This window comes from Cygnus atratus, chromosome Z (genome assembly GCF_013377495.2).
Source record: "Cygnus atratus isolate AKBS03 ecotype Queensland, Australia chromosome Z, CAtr_DNAZoo_HiC_assembly, whole genome shotgun sequence".
NCBI classification, from domain to species: domain Eukaryota; kingdom Metazoa; phylum Chordata; class Aves; order Anseriformes; family Anatidae; genus Cygnus; species Cygnus atratus.
The window spans coordinates 8,531,042-8,555,485 of NC_066396.1; the positions used below are offsets into that span (position 1 = coordinate 8,531,042).

The 24,444-nt window shown below is 41.9% G+C and overlaps 1 protein-coding gene across 5 annotated transcripts in view; it reads right to left on the reverse strand.

Annotated features, from left to right (window-relative positions):
• Positions 1-1,951: 1,951 nt before the first annotated feature.
• The window catches only part of KIAA1328 (KIAA1328 ortholog), a 176,990-nt gene continuing 154,497 nt past the window's right edge, over positions 1,952-24,444 (reverse strand). For 3 of the 5 annotated variants that reach the window (XM_035565946.2, XM_035565944.2, XM_050716342.1), the window contains one exon: positions 1,952-9,730. In XM_035565946.2, the coding sequence (XP_035421839.1) occupies positions 9,517-9,730 (214 nt within the window). In that variant the 3' untranslated portion in view covers positions 1,952-9,516. The remainder of the gene's footprint in view (positions 9,731-24,444) is intronic. The other 2 variants (XM_035565945.2, XM_035565947.2) reach the window with 2 other exon arrangements.

The following is a 24,444-nucleotide window of genomic DNA, read 5'->3' on the forward strand; positions in this document are numbered from 1 at the left end:
ATGCAGTTTTGGGATGGCCTACATTTCAGTAGGGCCCATCCAGCCTACATTTCAGCCAGTAGGGCTGCCCGGCTGCATTTTGTTATGGCCCCATCCATCAGAGAGCTGTTAACACTTTAGAGCCACGCAAATGCTCTTGGATCTCTGCACAGGCAGCCTAGGGGCAGATTTTTGCTTTTGTCTCCAGACAAAATTGCCTACTTCAGTCCCTGTGCTGCTAGGGGTGAGGGAGAGTGCAGGTTCGTTAGGGTATGAGACAAAATGTGTCTTTCGTGGCAAGCACACTGGGACCAAGCATGATGATCTAAAACCCTCACTTACCTAGCAAATAGCTGCCAGCTGCTGGCCTTACAGTACTACAGAAGCAAAACAGAGCTAGGTCTGTGGTAGAGCAGGACAGATTTTAGGTAGGGCCCAGGGCCTGCATGGCTGTGGGATGAAGTTCTAGTAATCCGACAGGCAGCTGCCTCGGGGGTTACAGATCAGCTGGTGCCTCAGGAGCACTAGCACTAAACTCCAAACAAAGCACATGATAAAAAAAAATCAAAACAAAACTCCAAACAAAACACAGAGAGCCCTGAGACAGCAAGCAGAGTCCTCACGTCTGTCTGCCTCCTCTGCAGAGCTGCTGCTGGGGCTTCTTTACAGCACAGCTGTGTACTGGAGAGCTGGGAGACTTTTCGGCATCTCAGGGGGTAATTGCTCTCATTAGATACTAGGGAACCAACTGGCCTTTGTAGCTCTGAGCACTGCAATGCTTTGCCCCACTCAACCCCAATCCCAAGATCACTGCAAACATCAGATATCGCTCCCTGAAGAAAGGAAGCAGGCTGAGGCACAGGAGCAAGGTTTACATGGTGCAGAGGGGCTCTGCTCTTCAAGAAAGCCACAGCCGTGTTGCCGAAGCAAATTTGTGTCCAGACCTGGGATGCTCATGTCACCAAGGCAGTGTCTGTGCCCAGCTCCTCCTCTACCCTCTGCAAGGACCCCCTTGAAGCCGGGAGGACGTGATGTGAAGCCAGTTTTATCATCTCGTGCTCTTTGCAGCAGTCCAGCAGTGAGTGGCAGGGTTAGCAGAGGTTTAATGAGGAATCAGGGATTAACAGCGGAGACCAAAATTTATCAGAGCGCTTACCTGGTGCCTCCTCGCTGCACTTCAGAGGCTTTTGCGGCCACTGAGGGATGTGATCCACGTGCACCACTGTGGGACAAGGTCCCTGTGGAGAGGCTGAAGTGGGTACCCGAAGCCACGAAGGGGAGGGGGACTCGCAGCAAGCACTCTGCGTCACCTTTTGGGTGTTTCAACTGCACTTTTCACAGTAAAATGGAGGTGACTGTAAGGCTGAGCTGTGATTCCCATCCTGCAGCGATGCTTCCCACTGAGCTCTCGCCTTCACCCTCCTGTCCTGACCTGCTGTCACACTGTTAACTCTCTCTCTTGCCACCGGGAGCGGTGGGCTTCCTTCTCGCCAGCCCCCTGCCCGCTGTTGGTTAACATGTCACATTCCCAGGCTCTGTTATTCTTAAGTATTGTAAATCTCTCACTATTATTCTCCCACTTGATATAGTGAGCTGTGTCATTTTGAAAGGAAATACATAACAGTATATTAAAGAAATCATGGATCTCCTCATTCATGTTTAAAACAAATTTATTACAATGTAAGAAGCCCTGAATAGCATGAATTTATTATAATGATTTAAGGCTCCTGGCACTTGAGTTAAAAATGTCTCTCAATAAATAACTTTCCCTTGAAAACACAGCAAATTAATATAGTTTACCATTTCCAAAGTTATATAAATCCAAGAGGCTTAAATCAACAGAATCAACAGTATGCTGGATAAGATTACTGTTGCTCAGCCGGAGCTTGGTATCGCAGCTCAGAAGCATGGAAAAAGTAGTAAAAAATTGATGGCTTTTTTTTTTCTTTTTTCTTTTTTTTTTTTTTTTTTTGGTCACCTTTCTCTCCCTTCCACCACCGTAGGCTATGTCTGTTCCATGAAAGTCAGACTAATGTGAAATGGATGAAAGCAGCTGTGGCCTTTGCACACAGGTATCATTAAAACAGTACGGCTACTCTGCCATCAGACTCAACAGACACCACTCTGATATTTCCCCGAAGTGCCTCTAACAGGCACAGCCCTGCTACTTTCAGCCACAGCATTTTAATTTGCCTGCAGACCCAGTCACCAAGAGGCCTCCAGCTGGGCTGCCCCAGCGCTGCTGCAGCCTCCCAAGTCCGGAGCAAATCCTGAGCTCTCTCCTCCGCTGTGGTCAGGCACATGTGACGCAGCCGTCGGCTCAGCCCCAGTTTGAAATAACCCTTATCACAAGGATATTCAGTGATTACTTGGATGGGCCAGCGTGCCACCTTCTCTCAGGGGTCTCTAACCCAGGAGGAGCAGAGAGCCATCGTGGAGCTCAGCATCACGCAGGGACAAGAAAGCAGGAGTGATGCTCACCTGCGTGCACAGCTGGGTGGCACAGCACCTGCCTCGCACAGAACAAGGCTCCATCTCTCTATAAGGCTCCATCCCTCTACAGGGACCTCCCCACTCGGCAGAGCTCCATGTGGACAGCAGAAGGGCTCAGCAGCATCAGTTTCACACTGTAGGAGCCCTTTCCATTCAGGCCTGCTCTCAGCAAGGACTTCAATGGCTTTTCATTTTATGCAGGTCTAATTTTTTTTCCCCTTTGCTGTCAAAGTGTCATTTTTTTCCACAATATGGCGGATGACTATTTTTTTTTAAACAAAGTTCAGTACCAGTGACATTCTGACAGTGTCAATACAGCCAGAGTACACCCACCTGAGCTTTTCAACATGGGAAGTTAGGGCTGTTAAGAGTCAGATTGACAGCCTTGGTAAATTCAAGTCCTCTGTACAGCACAACGAGGTTATTAGATACAGACAAGGCTTTCAGGTCACCCAGTCCATCTCCCATCCCACCTTTTAATTGTCTCTCTCACCCAAGCTATAAATATCTGACTCTTCTCATCTTGTTTCCTCATTATGTCAATTCTAGCAGTCCCTGATCATTTTTATTACTCCTCACTGAAATCCCTCCAATCTGCCAGTAAACTCTCTGGTAATGAGATCCCTGTGCTGAAGGCACTCGTGCAAATACCAGGGCACCAGAGCCACCGACAAGGAGCCATTTCCTGTGTAATTTGGAGGTGTCATCACCTCCTCACCTGCAGCTCAAAAGTCTTCTTGTCTGTTTTTGTTGCTATCAGGTATCATCACCTCCTGCTTTGTTCTCTCTTCCCCCTCTGAGGGTTTCTGCTGTCTAGCTTCCCCCCTTGCCATTAAGCATGTGCCTTTCGGATTGTTTTCAAAGTGGCTGAGTTCATGGATGCAGCACCCCAAAGTTCACCCTCCATCACAAACTGAATCCCACGTTTTTTTCTGCTTGGTATTTCTACGTCGCATTGTTTCTTCCTCCTCAACTCTACTAAATTTAGCAGGGTCTCCTGATTTCATACCCAGACTTTCTGCTTCCAAGAAACAGAGCCATGATCTTAAGTGCAATGAGACCAGGTACCCAGCCCAACACCTCCAAACAAAGCTCCTGACGTGTCAACAGGGAAATACGGTGCAGAATGGGGCCACTTTGTCACCATTCACAGCAATGGTAACTGGAATCTGTCATTCACCTCTAGTGCAACCCCTTCAAGATGCATAGATGTTGGGGAAAGTTCAAAACCAGACACCCCCACCAAATTATCCAGGGGCTGGAAAAGAGACATTGTGACACCAGGCTTAAAGGACCTCAGCTTGTCAAAGAGAAGGCTGAGCAGGGAGCTTACCAATGCATAGCGGTACTTACTGTCCAGTAACACGGGAACTGTGCCATCTTGTTTCTGTAAGCACAACTAAGTCCAGCAGCTGGAAATTAAAATTAGAGCAATTCAACCTCAAAACAAGGCAGTTTCATAGCAGATAATTAAACACTGGAAGATTTTGACACGGTGCTTTTAAAATTTCAGTGCAAATACCTCACAGACAACTCTAGCGTGGGAAAGAACAAGCTCTTGAATCCAACAAGTCTGTGAATCCACCTCACCATTTCCTTCCTTACCAGCTCTAGAGGAGGAGAGGAGCTCCCACATTGCCCTTGATGCTCATGACACTCACCACTCTGTGTTCAGAAAAGAGCTCCAACTGCATCCTTGATTCAAAGCTTTAAGGTAGTTGCCAATAAACAATCAGGAAAGACAACTTTTCCTTAATTTTTTACATTCCATCTGTAGACATGAGATCAGAAAGAATGAACTTAATGTTCTAGGGCTGGTTATTGAATGCTATGAACGAAATGTGTTTGTTTGTTTGTTTTGTTTTTTACATATTCAGAATGATTCCTGAAGTAAGGAAACTAGGAATTGACATCTGTTGCTGCAGCCTGTGGATTGATTTCACTGCTGGGACCTTCTGGGCATCTCTCACCTCATGTACGTCAGGGCCTCATCTGTCAGGGACATCTGAGTTTCTCCAGTTTAGCTTCCCAAGGCCTGAAATAGCCCCTTAAGCTTCAAAATATATGAAGTCTGAGTCTCAGCTTCTGTTGGATGAGAACAACTGGCTGATATGCTTCTGCTGCAACAGCTTACATTTCAGAGACAAATTGCTGGTGGATATGCCCAGCACCTCATGCCATGGGTGCTAATACAAGTCACAGCCCTTCAGAGATGTGGTAGTAAGTATGATTCCTGATTGTCTTCACCAGCTGAACCCAAAGCGCCACAGAAGAAAGCAAAGTGGCTTTTCCAAAGCTGGGAATCAAATCCTGTTTCCCCAAGTCTCTGTCCTCTTGCTGCAGCTGGGACATACCAGCACTCCCTGTGAACCACCGTGGGAGTTGTCAAAAAACAACAGTAACTAGAACAAGTTGCATTTCTTGTTTGTTGTTGTTTGGTGGTTTTTTTTTTGGTGATTTCTGCTCCAAACACCCCCCACAAACAAGCACCGTGGTGAAAGCTCTGCTATAGTCATGCCAAAGATTCTCAAGGTAGCCTGTTCTCTCACAGCTACACGGCACCACATTATAGTAAAACATTTATTGTCATCGTGCGCAGTTAAGACTTCAAGAGATGCGGGGAGCAGCTATGAAATTGGGAAAGGCATTTTTCCAGAGGAGAGACACCCAGTCAGAGCAGACTTCAGTGCTTCTGCTGGTTTAAATCACCTCATTCAATATTCTGTGTTGTCTTATGTAGCAGGCAGTTATGTAAATTTATAAATCATACACTAATTAGCACACAATTTCACAAATTTGTTAACAGTGAAAAAAGAGGTTTCTAACTAACCAGGTTGTGCTCTCTCCCCCTCAGATGGTACAAATTCAAAGACTGCTCGGAGGTCGTATTTCAGAAAATCTCTGCTGCAACTTTTAGAGTTTAACCCTGGGCTCATGTGTGCTTTCAGGGGATAACTTTTGGATAGCTCAAGCTGAGTCTGTCTCAAGCACAGCTAAGCCCTTTCCTCTCCTTCCTTAGCACCAAACCTCCACAGCTCAGTGGATCACTACAAATTTTGTTTTTCTTGTTTCTCCCTTATTCAAATTCTTGCTATATCCAGTCTCACATTCTTCTGTAATCTAAGCCCACACCACACTTCCCACCAGCAATTAAATTCAGTCCATGCTTTGGTTACCTCTGGGCTTCACCCTGCTACTCTCCCTGTTCTCTAGCCTCCCTGCCTAAATAAAGTTTGGTCAGATAAAGTTAGGTCATTTCCTCCTTTGCCTGATTTACCAGGTATCCTTTGGACAGTAGGTCCCCAAATGCAGGAACTTGGTCTGGAAAAGGAGTCATAAGGTCATAAGCCTCAGCTGGGAACCAGTGCTTGAAGACATTTCTCCCTAATTGACTTACTATATTTTAACAACTCATCTCTACCCTCAGAGCTGGCTCAGCTCCACTCAAATTATACCTTCTCTCATCCTTTCATTCAGTACTCTCCCTTGCATCCTTGTCCTTTTTTGTCTTTACCTCCATCCTTTCTTCCTTACTTTTAAATCCCACCTTTCTGTCCCAGTGCATGCTGCTGGCTTCTCATCTCTCCTCTCTTTTGTATTCTGTTCCCCAAACATCAAGCCCCAAAAGAGGTCTTGCTCCTTTTCACAGCAATACCCATGTTCTGGAGAGAAAGAGAGGGTTTAAAACTATTTCCTCAACTGTTTTAGCAAGCTGGAGATTTAGAATACACATGATATGATGGTGTGGAAAGTGGAACATATTGTCAATGGCAATTGCTACATCTGCATCAGACAAAAGAAGCCAGAAGATAATTCAAATAAATGAAAGGCTGGAAGATTAATCGAAACCCCCAGATAATTTATTAGATTAAGACCTCACATACATATATAAATATATGTTCAAGATGGTACTCAACAGTGAGACTGGAGAGGCTACAAGTGGAAAGGATGTGATTGCTACAGGTCCACTGCGTGCAAGGTGCACAAAAGCAACGACTACACAAACATGGCCAGCGCATGTGTACGAGCCACTCGGGAAGAACACAAAGTGAAGGTATGGGTAGCAGCCTTAGCAGGAGTCATGTCACTCCACGAAGCCTCTTGTAAAATACAGCCCAATGTGTAGCTGAAGCGTATTAACTGGGAACGCTCTGGACAAACAATCTGTGGCTGGACTAACTCCCCAGCGGCAGCTTCCTAATATAGGAGCTTAAACTTAAAAGGACACTGTCAAGTGATTGCTTTTGCTGGTTTAATTTTTGCATTTCCTCTACTGTTTTAGCAGATGGAAAACAATTCCCCTCCCAGTCCCAACTACTGATTTTGTCCTTTCCTATTTGACAATCATTGATTTTTTTTCTAAGGCTATAAATGTTTTAATAACTTCAACTTTGTAGTGCCTCATGGCAAAATATCTTCGCTTGCACTGACTGCTAAACACTATTCCTAATGTACTGCTGATAACTAGAGCAAGAGCCAGCATTATAAAAAATGATTTTTCACAGGGTCTGCCAAATTAATAGCTTTTGCTTCTCGGTTCACATCTCACAGATAGTTAAAACATGCAGATCTTCATCCATCAGATATTTCAACTATCTTAATTGTAGAATTCTTGGCTACATAAAGGTGTAGCTCCCTCCCGTGTAGCTCTGACTGATCGACAGCACCTTGAGCACAGAGCCCACAACCCTGACAGCGTCTTTTTAAAAAGAGCTACTACCAAAATATAGATTCAAGTCAAAAGTCACCATCAGAATTAGAATTGTTAATGGACAAAATGGATCATAAGGAATCCTAAAGCAGTTAAATATTGACACCCACGAGGAACCAAAGAACATAATGCTCCCATGCAGTGTTCTTGACTGGATACACAAAGGCACCTTTCAGGAGATATACTTCTATTTTTTGCTGTTTCAAAAGGTCAGTTAGCACTTATTAGAAAGGGCAATTAAAGTTTCAGTCAAACTGGAAAAGAGAAGAGAAGCAATCAGGCTGAAATCATAGAACTGTTTTTTACAAATGCCAAAAATGCAAAACAAAAAACAAAAACAAAACCAACTCACAAAAAATCAACCCAAAACTTTAAGATCTATGTGCCGGTCATCACTTTTATGGTTTTCCATGGTTTTCCTGCTGCTCCTTGTACATTTTTCTCTTCCTTCCCCACCCTTTCCCTGTCTTCCTAAAGAAGCAGACTACTTGGCCAGCAGAAACATGCTGAGTGAGAAAACCTATTGCCCCAACTGCTACACTTGGGTCAGGGCACCTGTCATGTCTTTGGGGCTTTAACCAGAAACCTGTGCCTTCACAGGGTCAGGGAGCAGAACACGAGGGACACTCAACAGCAGATGGACACACTGGAAAGAACTATGATGCTTCACTGACAGCAGGACAGACCAAGCAAGGCCTTTCCACAGCAGTCATTTTTGGGACAGTAATGTCGCTTCCCTCCTGTGAACTCCTCCAAGCACCTTTGAAAATTCAGCTGGGACACATGGAAAAGGTACCACCTAATTTGTGGTTAAGACCGAGCCTGAATGAAACAGCTCATAATAACTTAAGGTTTACCTCCCCCTTCATCCTCCTTTTATTTCTGCTCTAAAAGCAGGGTGCTGCCAGGGGGGCATGCTGGATATTCTGCGTCATGCTTGCTCTCCCCGAGGAGGCATGGCGTGCCTCATTGCAGTCTTGCCAGCTCCTTGCAGAGCACAGGAGTACCAAGCCTTGCACAAGAGCAAGCGTGCTGGAAGCAGGCAGCAGCGATACCCCAAGGATCAGACCAGCAACTTGCTGCCATTAAGATAAGCAGGGTTGCCTAAAGAGACCAGCAAAAAGCTGCACTGGCCCACCAATTGGTGTTTGGGAGCAAATGGCCTAGAACTTGCCCGTACTGGCTCAATTCTACCTTTCCCTCGCTGCAATTTTACTGTGCAAAATGAGTATTTTAGCCTCATATTTCTAGGAACACATGCCGGTGGCTACTGTTACAATAAAATATGAACACCGCATTGTGGAGAAAATGACCATTAATCCTGTAATCTGCAGTCATTTTTACCAATTCTGCACATTTCTTTAAATAACCAAGTACATGCAGTAGATGGAAGTGCATTTAAATAAACTGAAATAGATACAGCATGAATAATTAAAGCCGGCAGGGAAATGTGCATTGCGAGCCGCTGGTGGAAATAATTACTGATTTGTCTTATTTACTATGGAGCCCGGATACCAGATCAAAATAGTGCAAGTTAGTGAAAATGTCTTAAGACTGTTCTTATATTACCACAACTATATATTTCATCTTGAAAAGTACATCACATAGGTTTTGGACCACTACAATGTCTGACTGTGTTCTGCTATTTCAGGGTTAGGTCTCCCAGCGCATAAACTATGTCAAATAGCACTGATTTAAAGAGGAATATATTTCACATGGATGCCTAGTACATCAATCTGCAACATCATCTATTAATGTTATTAGACACTGTAAAGTTGAGCTTATGATATTATCCCCTAAAAACCCAGCATGTTAAACATCAGAATGCTGAAGGAAAAGGTAGATCATAAAATCACTGAAAAAAGTAGTAAAGTGCTTGTACCTTTATAATATGCCAGGTTTTAAACAGACTTGTTTAATTAGAAAATAATCTACTTTGAACGTTATGGCTCTTGAATGTTAGGCAGTTCTTGCAAACTGCTTTAGAGCTAAAAATCAATAATGAAATATACTTCTGATATGAGACTGGCAAAACTGTGACTTCAATCTATTAGAAAATGTTGTAGATGAAAAAAAAATCTGCTTTAGAATGATTACTTGGCACATGAAAGGTTTAGAAAAAAAGTTAACGCTTTCTGATTGGTCTATCCCACAAACATTCTTGCACCATGATTACTAAATCCAAAATGAAACTGGATGCTAATTAACTATTAGAAGAGGGAAGACAATCAGTTGTCACTCAAATAATTTAAAAATGGTACTTTAACACAAGCAAATCAGAAATAAAAAGTTCCTAAAAATTCTACAGAAGGGCTGTAGAATAAAGAGCAGTGTCAAATGAAGAAAATCTCCTCGAGCAGCCGGCTCTCCTCTATCTCATCCGCTCTGCTTCTGGAACTGCGAGGGTTCTGGTACCAAGACGATGGCCTGCGGCTCATATGACGAGGTGTGTGCATGTTGTTCCCATCATATAATTCTCTGTAGAGGTGTCCTGGGGCAGATATGGGACTCATAGCTTCAACCAGGTCCAGAAGAGAGGTTTCATACCTACAGAAACATACCAAGAAAATGGGAGTTCCGTTAAGCATCACACAGGAATTGAATCCAATCCTTCCACCTGCTTAATCCAGACTAGACCTAGGCTTGTCTAATGGGGCCATCAGTCCAGAATGAATTTTGCTATACAAGTTCCTATGAGGAATACCAGCACAGAGGTGGTGAAAAAGAGGCGAGCAAAGCATGGGTGCTTGGGTTATTTTAAGCTGTTTCATCAGCTTTTCCATTTGATGTGTGTAATGTCTTAGTCACACTCCGGAGATCGAGGACAGGATTCAGAGATATAACAGCCAAATACACAGAACAGGTACAAGACAGACCCACACAGGTAATGGCAAAGTGACTTATACACATGCTGCACTTTTTTGAATAGACCTCTACACTTGATTTAGTTTCCCGGGGATTTGAAAACAGCAGGAGACTTTATTATTATTGCCACAAACTACATGTGCTTCCTGTAAATCTCTATGCAGTATATGGAGTCTGTCTGGTGGAAGCACTGAAGGAATATAATCTAAGCAAGGCAATACAAAATCAACACTTCAGGCACCACGAGAGAAGGCAAAGGTGCTAGACATTACTCAGGCTGTCCTTTAAGTGTGAGTACAGATGTGGGGGAAGGTTGCAGGCCAGTGTTAGCTAGTAACGCACTCTGAATAATGGCAGGTACTTTAGACAGAGACTTCCTATTAATATTCACACAAGACAAGACCTGATCCAAATACCAGCACAGGATTGATCATTACAATACATTTTCTCCTGTCCAATTTTAAATGTCTTAAACAATACCGGTTCCCTGCCTCCCCAGGGAGGTTGTTCTCTAATCTAAGAGATATGACTCCAGAGTTTTACCTAAAAGTCCCCTTCATTCCATTTTGTTGTTAACACCAGCCTGCCTAACATTCCCAATGCTGAAATAATTCAGGCACTCACATGCAGAGGACATTATTCACAGCACCCAAGTAAGGTATCAGTGTGGCTGGTTGGTTTCCATACGGTCCCTGTCACTTAAGAAGAAAGAGTTCATCCACAGAGTGAGGAGACATCTCAAGCTGTTCCCCGCTTTGAGTAATGGTGGAAAAGCCTTGGGTTTTCCATTCAGGACAGGGGCAGCCTAGGAAGACTACGCAACCAAATCAGCCAGTTGAGGCAGGTTCCTAAAATCAGATGGGATGAAAATCTTCAGTACAAATATTCACAACAGTTTATTGATGTGAAAGATTAGCAGAGACCAATGGATTTCCCAGAGGCACACCACCACTTGTAATGTCCAGTCTCCTCGTGCAGCAGCAGGAGGTAAAGCAACTTTCTTCCCTAAACCAGAAAAGCCATGCAAAATACCCTTCATTAGCTCCAGTGGCGAGTGTTACGTCCCAGCAGTTGTCAGAACACTGGCTGTGACAAGCTAACTTGTAGCCATGTCCAAGAAATGCTGAAACACTTCCTCAGCTCATGTGAGTTAACTGGGGCACTGGTGGGTTAATACTGATATTAATGGCAATCTTAGTTATGCTATTATTGCTCCAAAAGCCAACTCTTTAATTTCCTTTGATTTTCATTGTTCCTTCCAGTTTGATGGTAGCCATCCTTCCTAACACAGCCTGACTCAACGTAACTGCATCTCAGTGCTCCCTCGTCTATGTGACTATCTGTATTAATTTCCTTCAGATGTTCTAGCTTGCATTTCATCCAATCAGAAACGTATTTTGCCAGATTTTTTCACATTTTTCATGTGTCTACATGTCTTTCTATTATGTCTGTTCAAAATTACCTCTAATAGCCAGAAATGAGTGACTCAACCCCCAAAAACAGAGCTTTAGTTTTGTTTCAAATGGACTTTTTCAAATGGCTAACTGTACCCAAATGTGATGTCTTACAGTTACTCTAACCAAGAACTTCAAAAGGACATAGGTAGCCATGCAAGACCACTATAAATGGTCCTGTTGTTTGTATTAGCATTCAGAAAGTGCCCTCTAAAAACCGAGGCTCCTTAAAAACATCTCCAATGTAAAATGGAATAAGCTATACTGCTAGTGAGAACTAGCACATAGCTATATTAGACTTTTCACATAAAGTTTTAGACTAGACTCTGTACAGATATACACAGATGCTTTGAACCCCAAAGAAAACCAGTTAACACATACACTGGTTTCATTAGCCACACCTAAAACTTCTTTTTAGATTAATCTAGTCTAGCATACAAATGCTTATCTCCTCTGACTGTAGTGCTATCATAAAATTTCAATTTCTCCAGCAGCCACATTCAATCACAGATTAGGTAGGGGGAAACCAAACCAGCCAGTGCATTTATAGCAAACGTGCAGGCCCTAGATTTCAGCAGTACCTTGGAGTTTATTTCTTCTGCAAGTTTATCTAAGTTTTACAGCATTTCTGCTATCAGGAAGGCTAAATGATTTGGCAGATTACAAGAGCAGCAAATAGCAAAGATTATGTAAAAGACCAGGTGTTGTAAATCAGTCTATTTGACACCACAGTTATATATGCAATAAAGTGAATGAACTCTGCTAACAGAGCGCTATCTGATAAAGAGAATGCTCCTTGCAGGTATTTAGTGTTTAATCCCACGATAATGGTTTGCCCTGGTTTGTCTAGGCAACATCAGACAGTATCTGGCTGGAGGCAACAGAGTAGACCTAGAATGGTTTGAAGCTTGCAAAGACAATTTTCTCACTATTTATTTGTATCTGAATATTTAAAGAGACACAGAATGCTCAAAGCCCAAAATGAAACTCTCTCTAAAAACACCACATGTATTCCTTCCATGATCTGCCTAAATCTGTAAGCAAAAACAGATTATTGAGATCACACTTTATGGCTTCAGTGAAGTCAAAGCTGCAGCATCAGGCACCCAAAAGTCAGAACATTTCAAACATGAAAACTGATCTGGCAAACTTGGCTTGTGAATACAGAATGCTCTTTTAATGGAAATTAACAGTAAAGAGAGGCGCTCGTTCATGCTTCCCCAGGAGAAAAAATTCCCAAATCTTCTGCAGAAGTACCAGCACTGTACATTGAACTACATACAGAAATTCCTCACACATAGATGTTCAACCAAGCAACCAAATGTTCCATCAGTGCTAGATGCTTACATACATTTTCTTTTATGTGTTTTGCCCTTTCAACAGAAGGGAAATGAGGTGGACAACTGTCCCCTTAAAGCTGGTGACAATTCAGCCTGTCTTCACCTTTTAGCAACAGCTGCCAGTATGCTGGGAAGTCACCTACAGAACAGACTGGAAAACAATCTTTTCTAAGCCCAGTCTTGACATTTCCACCATTTATATTTTTTTCCTCTGACTTTCTTGAGCTTGAAAGTCTGCATGTTTTTCCATGGGAGAAGAAAGTTTGCGAAGGCTACTCTACAAGCTTGGATTAGAAGTTATTTAGATAGCTACGCTTTGGTGAAAGTAGTCTTACCATAGGGTTTCCATAAATTCCATCAGGAGAGGAGACACAAAGAATTGGCATATAAAGCATAAGGAAGGCAGGGCCGCCAACAAGAGGGCGTTGAGAGAACAGATCAAGGTAAGCACTGAAGCTCTTCTTTCGACGAAGAAATTTGACCTTTGTTTTTAATGTACAAAATAAAACTCCAAATATGGCTCAACAGAGAGCAGCATGGAGATGCCCAAACTATCTGAGAGCTACCACAGGGATCAAACCTTTGTAGCTGTGTCAGCATAGAACTGTGACCTGGGTGACTAAAACCACCCTGGTCAGGCATTGCACCATACTGTGACAGTATTCTCCTAATCTTCTGTGTACAATTAACACAGGTTGCTGGAAATTTGGCTCCTCAGACACTAAAGTGTTTGTGGAAATTTTATTACAAACTTTCAGCATTGGCTCCTAATTACATAAATATCTAGTAGAGTTTATAAACTCTTAACGTAAAAGACAGTTGTAGCCCATCATTAAGGTAACAGAAAACATCATTAAGCATTACAATTCATATCAGTTCATTAAAAGTTCATGTTTTACAGAAGGAAACAGTACAAAATTGAGCACAGGTTGGCACAGAGTCAAACCTTTCGTTCCACCGTATTTCTGTTTCATCGCCTGTGCAGCAGAATACAACGCTCTGAACATCTACAGGTGCATCTTACCTAGTGATATGTTTCAAAATTGAATGGGAAGGAAGGTGTTTGCATTTTTATGACAAACACGCAAATGTGGCTGTTGCTCTGGGAACCATAAGACCACTTATTCCCAGGATGGTTGCTGAGAAATCACCTGAAACCAGTTGGTATTGTCTAATAAAACCTGCTGAAAAATCAGAGTTCAGACAGTCCCACAATGTACAGTACTGAAAAAACGGTCAGGTTACACAAAAGTGATGCACAGAACTCATTACTACACAGGATATTAGAGAAAACAGTGCTCTTGAAGGTAACCACAGAGGATCCTCACATCAATCAGCTGAACAGCAATGTTTGTTTATTTATTCGTTTAGACATTTGGGATGTGTCATTAAATTTTTAATGTTTGTCTATTTCCCATTGCTGGTAAAATATATTTCTTATATGGTGTTCAATTTTTAAACTATGCTATTGTATTTTTGCATTGTGCAGTCCCATTTAACTAATAATATCATTTGCTCCTTCCTGAAAAAACAGCGCAACACCAAACAAGTTTGATATTTGGAGGAGCAGAAATTTCCCCATGAGGCAAAATAACTAAACTTATTAGAGTCATAAATACTCTGGCAGTGAGATATATGTATATTTCTTTAAACAAGCACTGTCAGATATTATTTGATCACTATGTTCAGAGATATCTTTTCATTTACAGTCTCTGAAAATTTATTCTTCAACCATAAATGTGTACAAAACACAGAATGTCTCTTCTGCAAGGTGATGGCATTTCAACAAAGCATACTGGCAATACGATTTGGAGATTAGTAGCTATATAGGCTTACTTTATTTAACTGTATATACCAGAGGAAATAAAAAGGTTTATTTTTATACTACTGCTTATATTTTCAACATAAAGTTCAAAGTGATTTACTAATGTTACATGAATTGCCTTTGAATTACGGTACAGTATTGTGCCCAAGTACAAAGCCTAACACTATTTTGTATTCATAAAACACCATCTGCCTCCAAGCATTTTACAAACACTAAATACAGCTAAAAACACCTTCAAGGGGTAAGGAAAAGACCCATTTTACAGAAAAGGAAACCAAGCTTATTGTTATTGTAAAGCAAATGTCAAATCCCTACTTGACTGGAACAAACAGGGCAAATAAAAGCAGCTTCCACAGGAGAAAATAGATGCAGATAAGGTATGGTGTTAGCAGCCAAGCTACCCCAAACATGAAGACAACACAGCGGTGTTACAGCTTGAGGTTACCTGGAAAAACTGGCTGGGATGACTGATTGATTACCCACCTCAAGCTAATCCAGGTTCTATTGGTGATGGGCGGAGCTCTGCCCGAATTCAAGAGTCCTAGCCACTTTCTGCCATCTTTATTCTTGTGTCCACAATTCTTGCACTAGGGATGCTAGAGATTATGTCCCTGGCTCATTCTTTCAACATCCATGTATCAATTTTTTGTCCAAAAATACATCTGATTTATTTTTCAACCTGCAGCTTCCGCAATGTCCTGTGAAAGCAAGCTCAGGAAGTTCACTACCATGGAAAGACATCCTCTTGTTTATTTTAAATTAATATCCCTCTAGTTTCATCAAATGCTTTTTAAGGATTGAATGTAGTTACTCCCTCTCATCTGACGGTACCCTGGTGAACAACAGTTCCATATTCAGTTTATCCACGTTCACAAGTTTGCAAACCTTGATAATTTTCCCAGTCGGTTTTCTCCTATCCAAAGTCATAGGGTTTTCTCTCTTTCTTTCTGTGCCAGCTGCTTCATCCCCTTCATCATTTTGATTGTCCTATGCATCTTTTCTAGCTTCTGCTCTTTCTTGAGAGGCAGAGACCAAAAGAACACAGAGGAATCAAAATGTGGGTACACCAAGGCTTGTGTACCCACAAGCTTCTGTGAAGCTTTTGATTTTACAAGTTGTAACCACCTCCTCTGGATGGGGCCTTGGCCAACCTGATCTAGTGGGTGGCATCCCTGTCTATGGCAGGGGAGTTAGAGTTAGATGATCTTTAACGTCCCTTCCAACCCAAGCTATTCTATGATTCTATGATATGATACTCTGGGTTCAGTATCATGTAGACATGGTGTTGATGACTCTTACCTAGGTAAATTACCTTTTCATCCCTCCATCACTTTTGATGCTTTTTTGGAGTTTCTTGCTATAGACATGACACTTGACTACCTGAAAGAATTTACTGTAAACCACAAACATGTTAGGTCATCTAAAAAATTTTGCTGTTTACTTCTTGTTCCAAGTCACTGATGAAGAACCATCCCAACACCGGTCCCTGCTGACTCTTCTGCATCATGACAAATGTATATTAAGCCCCTTTGCTTGCTATCATAAAATGATCAGTAAACAGATAAAAGGACTTTCTTCCAATCCTGTGGAAACTTGGTTTTGTTAACAACCTTTGGTGTGGAACCTTGACAATGGCCTTTTGAAAATCCATACACACTGTATGTGGTGGATCTTCTTTGCGCCAGTAGATTCCTGGGTTCAGGATCTTCAACGTCCTACCCAATGTTTCGACTTCTTTCTTCTCTGCCTCCCTGCTCTATGAATATAGTCCAGATTTTAGCCAGTATGCTATTTGGCCCAGCAAGCCTGAGATGAACTTGTCAATGAAAAGGAGAGACCAGTTGGATAGGAAATGAAAGCTGAAAAGAGAAGATGATTTTGCAGTCATTCCCTGGAAGGCCACAGGTCACGATAGGGAACCTTGTCTTTCCTGTGACCTGATCTTCAGCGACCAAAGAAATCTCTGTAGGAGTATCCCCATGTACTGACTTCTCAGGATGCTGAAACCCCCAAAAATGAACCCAGAGAAGTGCAATCTTTGAGGCTGAAGCATCAAGAGAATGAACAAGATTAAATAGGGACTCAGAGACAAAGGGACAGTGCCAGTTAGCCTGAGATTCCCATTTTACTTTCATGCAGGTTGGGACTCGGAACAGACACTTCACCATAGGAAACAGGAGGAGGCAAATTCAGCAGCGCTGTATGTATTTAAACCAGCTCCAGGTTGCGATGTATTTCTTGCCTGTAACTGTTCTGTATTTTCCAAAAGTATCTCAAAGTTTCTTAATTCTTAAAGAAAAAGATCAGACTGCAGAATAGTTCAAAGCAATTAAAAAAAGATCTAAGCCTTTTATTTAAAATACATCACACAATGTAAAACAGAATATATTTACAGTGTCCTCAGCAAAAGCCTCCCGGAGTGCTGTAAAACCCACACCCACGTAACAGAGAGCTTATAGTATCAGAGACTTTTAGAGAACTCTCTGAGGCAGTATTCACAGAATCATAACCCAGAGAAGGAAAAGACTTATTAGATCATCCAGCCATCTCCCCGCTGACGGAGAACCATTCCCTACAGTGTGCTTCCTAACATTTTTTTGCTAATAATCAGCCTCTTGCTATTCTCCTAGGGAAGCCATTCCACAGCCAAATATATTTCATGCTATCATTACCATTATTACTTATTTACTGGCTACAGTATAACCTAAAGGGCCTTGATCAGGGGGACCTACTCTACAACCACTTGTAAGAATGATTCTGCGTCCAAAGGAGCATACAGTCTACATAGACAAAGTCCAAGGGGAAAGATATACAATTTAGGAGATTAGAATAGCATGGAAAATACCACAAACGTTGCATGAATTTTCACTTTAGAGTTTTGTAGGAGGAAAAACTATGTGTTGCAAACAAGAACACAACAAGAATGTGTTTCTGATAGTCAGCTAGAGATAGAAAAGGAGGTTTTTTCTTCCTCCCAGTTTCACACTATTTGTTATAGCTAAAGATCTTGCACAGTACTGAAAAATCCATCTCCTATTTTGGTGCAAATACTCCTTAAGTATTTGAATAACATTCCATTTCTCCCTTCTGCTCCAGTCTCAGTCAACATTTATCTGAGCCACACGTATTTTAATCTTCTCTCATAAATCAATACCTCTAGCACAGCAACAGATTTTGCCACTCTCCTCCAATCTTTGACAGCATCTTTCCAGTAAACGATCACCCAGAAATGAGCACCACATTCCCCACGTGTGGTTACACAGAAGCAGAGAGGAGACCAGCTCCCTCCAACACTCACACAGCACATGCCTTTGAGGACTCAGATGACAACAGCTTTTTTGCTGCTTTCATGGCTCTTACGCCCTTCCTAATTTGTGTGTTGACCCACTGCACTGTAACGCGTTGCTGTGTGCTGTAGGACCTACAAACCAATGAACAGTATGCCTCGTTTTATGGGGTTACTAACAATTTTTGCTATATCTGGTGGAAAATGACATCAGAGATTACAGCCTTTGCATGCAAGAACAGGGAGAAAAGTAGCAGAATTTGGTAATTCACACCTTTACTAACCAAAATGAGCATTGGTAGACAGCACTAGGAGACAACCTTCTCAGTGTGATACACAGTAGCAAAGAGCTAAAGAGGACATGGCCTTAAAAGAGGCTGAGCACTGCTGGCTTGCCCCTGGTCTTTTGCATACCAAGCAGAGCCAGTGTGCTAAAGGATACTGGGTTCAGCATCAGCATCAAAAAACTTTTGTCCTAAATCAGGTCTGTTAAGAGATTTTTATTCCACAGCTTTCACCCTGGCTTCACCTATGATAACATCCAGCTGGCTGTCATTACTGAACTAAGAGTTACTGCTGCTCTCATTCCTCCTTGCTAAACAAACAAGCCATTTTCACTTACCCACTAGTCAGAGAGCAACACCTGCTTTCCTCACCTTTTCACACTCCTGTCTCAGGGCTCCCAACCCTCAGTTATCCTACCTTTTTGCTACTGGAAACTCAGCCTTTTCTATTATTTCCTCATCGGACTCTCACTCAGACTCTGCTGCCATGTTACCAACCTGTCAAATACAACTGAAAGAACTTCTTTATTGTTTTTGTCTCTGTGTGCTTTTAGTAGTTAAAAAAACAACAAAAAACCCAGATCGTTTCTTTTTAAGGCATGGCTGCAGGCAGCTGAATTGGCATAACTGAGGTTGTAATAATTCTGGAAGGGGGAGAGCGAACAAAGACATGAGTGCTGAGAAGTAAAGAAACCTTTTAAATCATATCTGCCAGTGACAGAGGAATAATTTAGAATGAAGTTTTAGTAGAAAAGAAAGGAATTACAGAACCATGGAACTACCATGGAGTTTAACAACCACCTCTGCAATCACTCTGTTTGTATTGTCCTTCTCTCCCCTCCCACACACCCGCTTCTGTCTCATCAAGTCTGAAAGCTCTTCAGATCAGAAAATGAACCTCAGTATATGTACAGCACCTGAGGCCCTGATTCTGCTGTGATATTACATAATAACTTTGAACTTCAGAGCATGCTTAGCTTTTATTCCCTTTAAGCACTCTGTCATCACAGCGTATCTTTGGCGAGATCTTCACCCTTTATTGTTCTGGGCCAAAACTAAGCTGTCATCATCTTTCCTGCCATACCTCATCCCCCCACTTCTCCTGCCTTAACAGCCTTTCTTCTCTTTTTTTTTTTTTTTGCTTTTACAAGTTTGTCCCCCAGCATTTTTCCCCTCAAAGCAAGCTCTAATTCAATGAATCATCTTTAAAATTGTGCTTTTTCTTTTATAATCTGCTAAAGCCTCTGACAAAGGGTTTGCATATGTAAGGCATAGTGCAATTCTGCACCTCCTCTCTGCCATTCTGGGTCTTGCCCCTTAGTTTTGATTTCTCTTTCATGTTTCGTTTCTTTTTCCTACTGTGCTTTCAGCAAAGCTGGGACTACCCTATACCCCATACAATGGCTAGAACTTTGTAGGTACTAAATAAGTAAAAAAATAAAAAATAAATAAGAGGCATAGCTCAGGAAAAAAAAAATAATGAAAAATCCAGCTTGCAAAGCCCATCATCATTTACATGGAGCTATCTGCCTTTCTTCACAAACTCAGTCCATATTCCCAGACTGCCAGATAATAAATCAACTTTTTGCTTCAATTGTAGTCACTGGGAGATCTGTAGAGTTTTAGGTCAAGCACTTATAACCATTTTATGATTCCAAAGTTTCTTACTTTGTCATTTAGTTACTGAACTGTGAGCTTTCATTGACTTTCTAACCATTGCGGCAAGAACTGCTACTGGCTGTGCAAGATTTAAAACCTCATTAAGCAGAAGAACAAAATCGGGCTGCAGTAGTTTTAGGTATATATTGGGGTGGAATCATGACCCTACGGAAGCCAATGGAAGTTCTGCCACTGGCTCACAGGAGCTTGTTTCTTCCCTCTCTGCTGCTATTTGTTGTGTCAGGATGAACAGGTATTGCAAAACCTCTATTTTACACCTTGGAAATGCTTGGAAATTGGTTATTTTACCTCTTCTCTTTTTTTCCTCTACCTTGGTGAAATATTTTACATAGTCAATTGCTGTACCTAAACACAAACTCTTCCTGGGGATTTGTACTATCCTTCCCAACCTGCTTGTCAGCTTAATTTCTTCTGCTGTGGCATGGAGTGTTTAATAGCAAAATTCAGCTATTCAGAAACTCAAATTCTTTTGTTTCTTAATTATCTCTGCCCTGTCAGCTATATCAGTGAAAACAAGTTACCATTAGACAATCCAGATACCAGTAAACACCACGTTGTGATAATATAGAGTCCTGTATTACTGTCATTACAGAAAAAGCTGTTTCAGGGAGGTTTAAAAAAAATTAAATAAGCCCAGCACTTCTAAATGGCCGAAAATCTAAAGATATCTTAATTATCTTCAATATCTTAATCATTCTGAAGAATCATGATCTTGTATAATGGCCATTTTAAATGAGAGGTTTGCTGCTCTGCACAGTTGCCACTTCCTTCTAATTGTGAATTAAAGCATAATTTAGAGTGGCTCTATGCCAGCATGACTACAAAAATTTACAGACACTAACTCTGGTTGAAATAGAGGGAAAAAGGCAGTTAGATTTCTTTAAGTAATAGAAAATCACTCACCAAGTTGTACTTTAAAACAAAACGCTAGAGCTTTAAGTTGACAAACTGACTTGAATTAAACCACACAAAAAAGTGCTTGCACTGTAAATCTTACAGGGCAAAAGTGATGGTAGGTTATCATTTTGTTTATTAGCATGCACTTTGGAGAGTTCAGGGCAAGTATGGATACGCATTCATTCCATTTTATGCCACACATTACTGAAAACACATTCTCCATAAATAATTCATAAATGCATTGTCTGAAATTTCAGATTCCAAAAATACAACATGGTTTTCAACTTTATGGTTGCTTGGTCTTCAAAAAAGTAATAGACAATTGGATGGATGGACTTGGCAACCCTGATAAGAACCCATCAGTCAGAATTACACTCCAGTGGTAAATGCAAACATCTTCTAGCTCCTGATCCATGGAACAGCAAGGCCAGGATGACAGCCCCTGTGCTCGTACCAGTCCCTTGGTAGGGTGCAGGGAGAAAAAGAGAAAGGGCAGAAGTAACCAAGTAGTGAGAAAAAAGTGTTCAGTGGGAGACTTGATTTTAAAAAGAACTTTAATCAGAAAATAAAATGCCCTGGTCATCTCCGGTCATGAGCTGGGTGCATAGCCGGAGTGTTAGGAGCGAAAAGGATGCTTTGCAGTGTGGTGTGGTTGGAAGCTAATGGGGCTGAAGCTGCCTAAAAATCCAGAAGAATTTAAATTTGAAATATAGTAATAGTCAAAATAAAGAAAATGGACATATTTTGCCTTGCAAAAAGCCCATTTTCTGGCCAAACTGCACCATGAACTTGAGCTCTGTTTGTTGCTCTCAGCACTTAATTGGTATAAGTTCATTAATGGTAATGGTATAGTAACTGGCATAATCTTTTATGCCAGTTATGCTAGCATAAGATAGGTGAATAGGATCTTACAGTTCATCTAAAGTCTAATTTCTGCTGGGAGCAGAGTGACCACAACTCCTGCTGAAGAAACTGAAGTATGCTTTATAGGGTAGAGCGGTTAAGTTTTACATGCCTTGTGATTCTGTATCGTGCTGACATTATATATGTAGTTTACGCTCAGTGGCTTCTTTTTCCTTCATAATGTACTCAGAAGCCTCACACCAGATAGCAACTGCTTTTCAGCCAGATTTGCATTCACTTGCTCTGTTCTGCTCACCTCCCAGTGAGAGGCACACACAATTTCGGGTACCTTATCTAATGAAATCCTTGGTGCCTAGCCCCAGCAGAACAGCCCACAATCTCACTACATGTCAGCTCTTTCTTTGAACTCATTCAATCTGTTTTGCCTGAGAGCAAACATTGCCAACGAGCTTGAATTCTTGGCATCCCAACGTATTGATTGCTTGGGTGCAGACCATACATGAAGAGACAACGCTCCCATAAAAATTGTATTCCAGTACCCAACTGCTGTAAAAGCTCCTGGTTTGCACTGTTAAACCTCCTGCTCTGTGGTGGAATGGTTGGGACTATCCGCTGTTCCATTCATTTCCAGGTGTGCTGAACTCTCTGGGGTAATCTTTAAATCAGCTGAGATTTCATACATGAAAGATGAGGATACATAATTCAAGAGAAGCCACTGAGATAAAACAGTAGCTGTAAAAAAAAAAAAAAAAAATGCAGTGTGCTGGTGGTGCCTGGTTTAGCATGTCAAAGAGGGGTGACTGCTGGTGAGGAGTTGCGCACAGTTGGCACGAGAGCATGCCGTGTGGCGAAGCAGGTAGCATCACTGTGAGCTTCACAGGGACACAGGCACCAAACAGGTTTGACACTGTGCAAGTACAGAGTTAGAAGGCACCCTACAGAAAAAGCCAGCAGTAAAGCATGGAGTACGAGGCACTCGGGCCTGGTGTCCCTTGGCTGTAGTCATCGCACGCTAACAACCTCTTTCAAAAACTTTACACAGGTGGTAGGTGTCCCACTGAGATAAATTACCTACTTTTGGTTGCTGAACAGATGGGCAGGGAAGTGAAATTTTAGTTTGTTCATTCCCAGCAGTAACTAGAAAAGATGATCTCGGGCTCTGCAGGATTACTTTTCGATAACCATACACCTGTGGATAGTCTACGCTTCTGTCAGAAACTACATCACGTCATTGATACACTACAAAATAAGGCCGGGCATTTAACGGCTCAAGAGACTAATGCAATGACTCTCATTCCCATATCCTTCTGAATAAATTCGAGGATGAGAAGGACCAGAAAGTATTCAAAGAGGGACCCCAACAGGCAGGAGAAATGGGCCCACAATAATCTCATAACATTCAGCCATGCGAAATGCAAAGTCCTGCACCTGGGGAAGAATAACCCCAGGCACCAGTACATGCCATGTCTGACTGGCTGGAAGACAGCTTTGCGAAGAAGGAACTGGACACTTGTTGCCCTGGTACACGAAATAAATAAATAAATACATAAATATAAGCCAGCATAGAAAGCAGCATTGCCGGCATATTGAGGGAGGTGATCCTTCCTCTCTCCCGAGTCCTGGTGGGACAACCCATTTGAAGGACCAGACCCAGTGCTGACAGACATGGACACACTGGAGAGAGGCCAGAGAAAGGCAACGAAGGTGATTAAGGGATTGGAGTATCTGACATGCAAGGGATGCCTGAGAGAGTTGGGACTCAGCCTGGAGCAAAGGCAGCTCAGGGTGATCTCATCATGTATAAATCTTTGGTTAGTGGAGGAAAGGAGACAGAGCCAGCCAGGCTCTTCTCAGTGAAAGGATGAGGTAGTAGGCACAAATTTAAACACAAGAAATTCCACTCAAACGTAGGAAAAGAAAGCTTTCTGACTGTGAGGGTGGTTGAACAGTGCCACAGGTTGCCCAGAAGGTTGCGGAGTGTGCATCCTTGGAGAAATTCAAAACCTGACTAGACACGTCCTGAATAAATGGCTCTAGTTGACCCTGCCGTGAGTAAGGAGTTGCACTAGATGATCTCCAAAGGTTTGTTCCAACATCAGCCATTCGTTGACTGGCTAGGATATTTTCTCTTCGTGAACATATTAAACCTCACTGACAGTATATGGCAAAATCTCAAGGACTCACCATCAAGGATCGGACTCTGATTTGCCCGCACAGTTCAGGCACGGTGCTTTTAAAGGAAGCTTAAACTGCCAGTGCCTGCAAACTAGAAATCCCCATAAGCCAATGCAAACTTTAACCAAAGGCTTCTGCACAGAAAGGTCTGCAATTCAGTAAAATCAGACTGGATGCATGGGAAACATGATGATGTATTAAACATATGTCTTCCCTCCCTTCCCCACATACTTTACCGAATTAATTGCATCTATTCACGTACAAATACCTCACAGTGTAGCATACGACCCCATGTATATATATATATGTATAAGATATATATATATACTTTAATAAGAAAGCCATATACACAAGTTAAGAAACTTAATAAAAATATTGTTAGTATCTTCACTTTAAGCTTGCAAATATTTTTCTGGCAGAAATCTCCAGCTAACTTTACAGCAAGACCTCTCAAAGAAAACAGAGCTCTTGCTAACAAAAAAAAAAAAAAAAAAAGAGGAAAGAAAAAAAAAAGCACACTACAAAATGAATGTGACCCAGGGACTTACCCTTCTATGCAACAACACGAGCAGAGTGCACAGAGACAGTGAA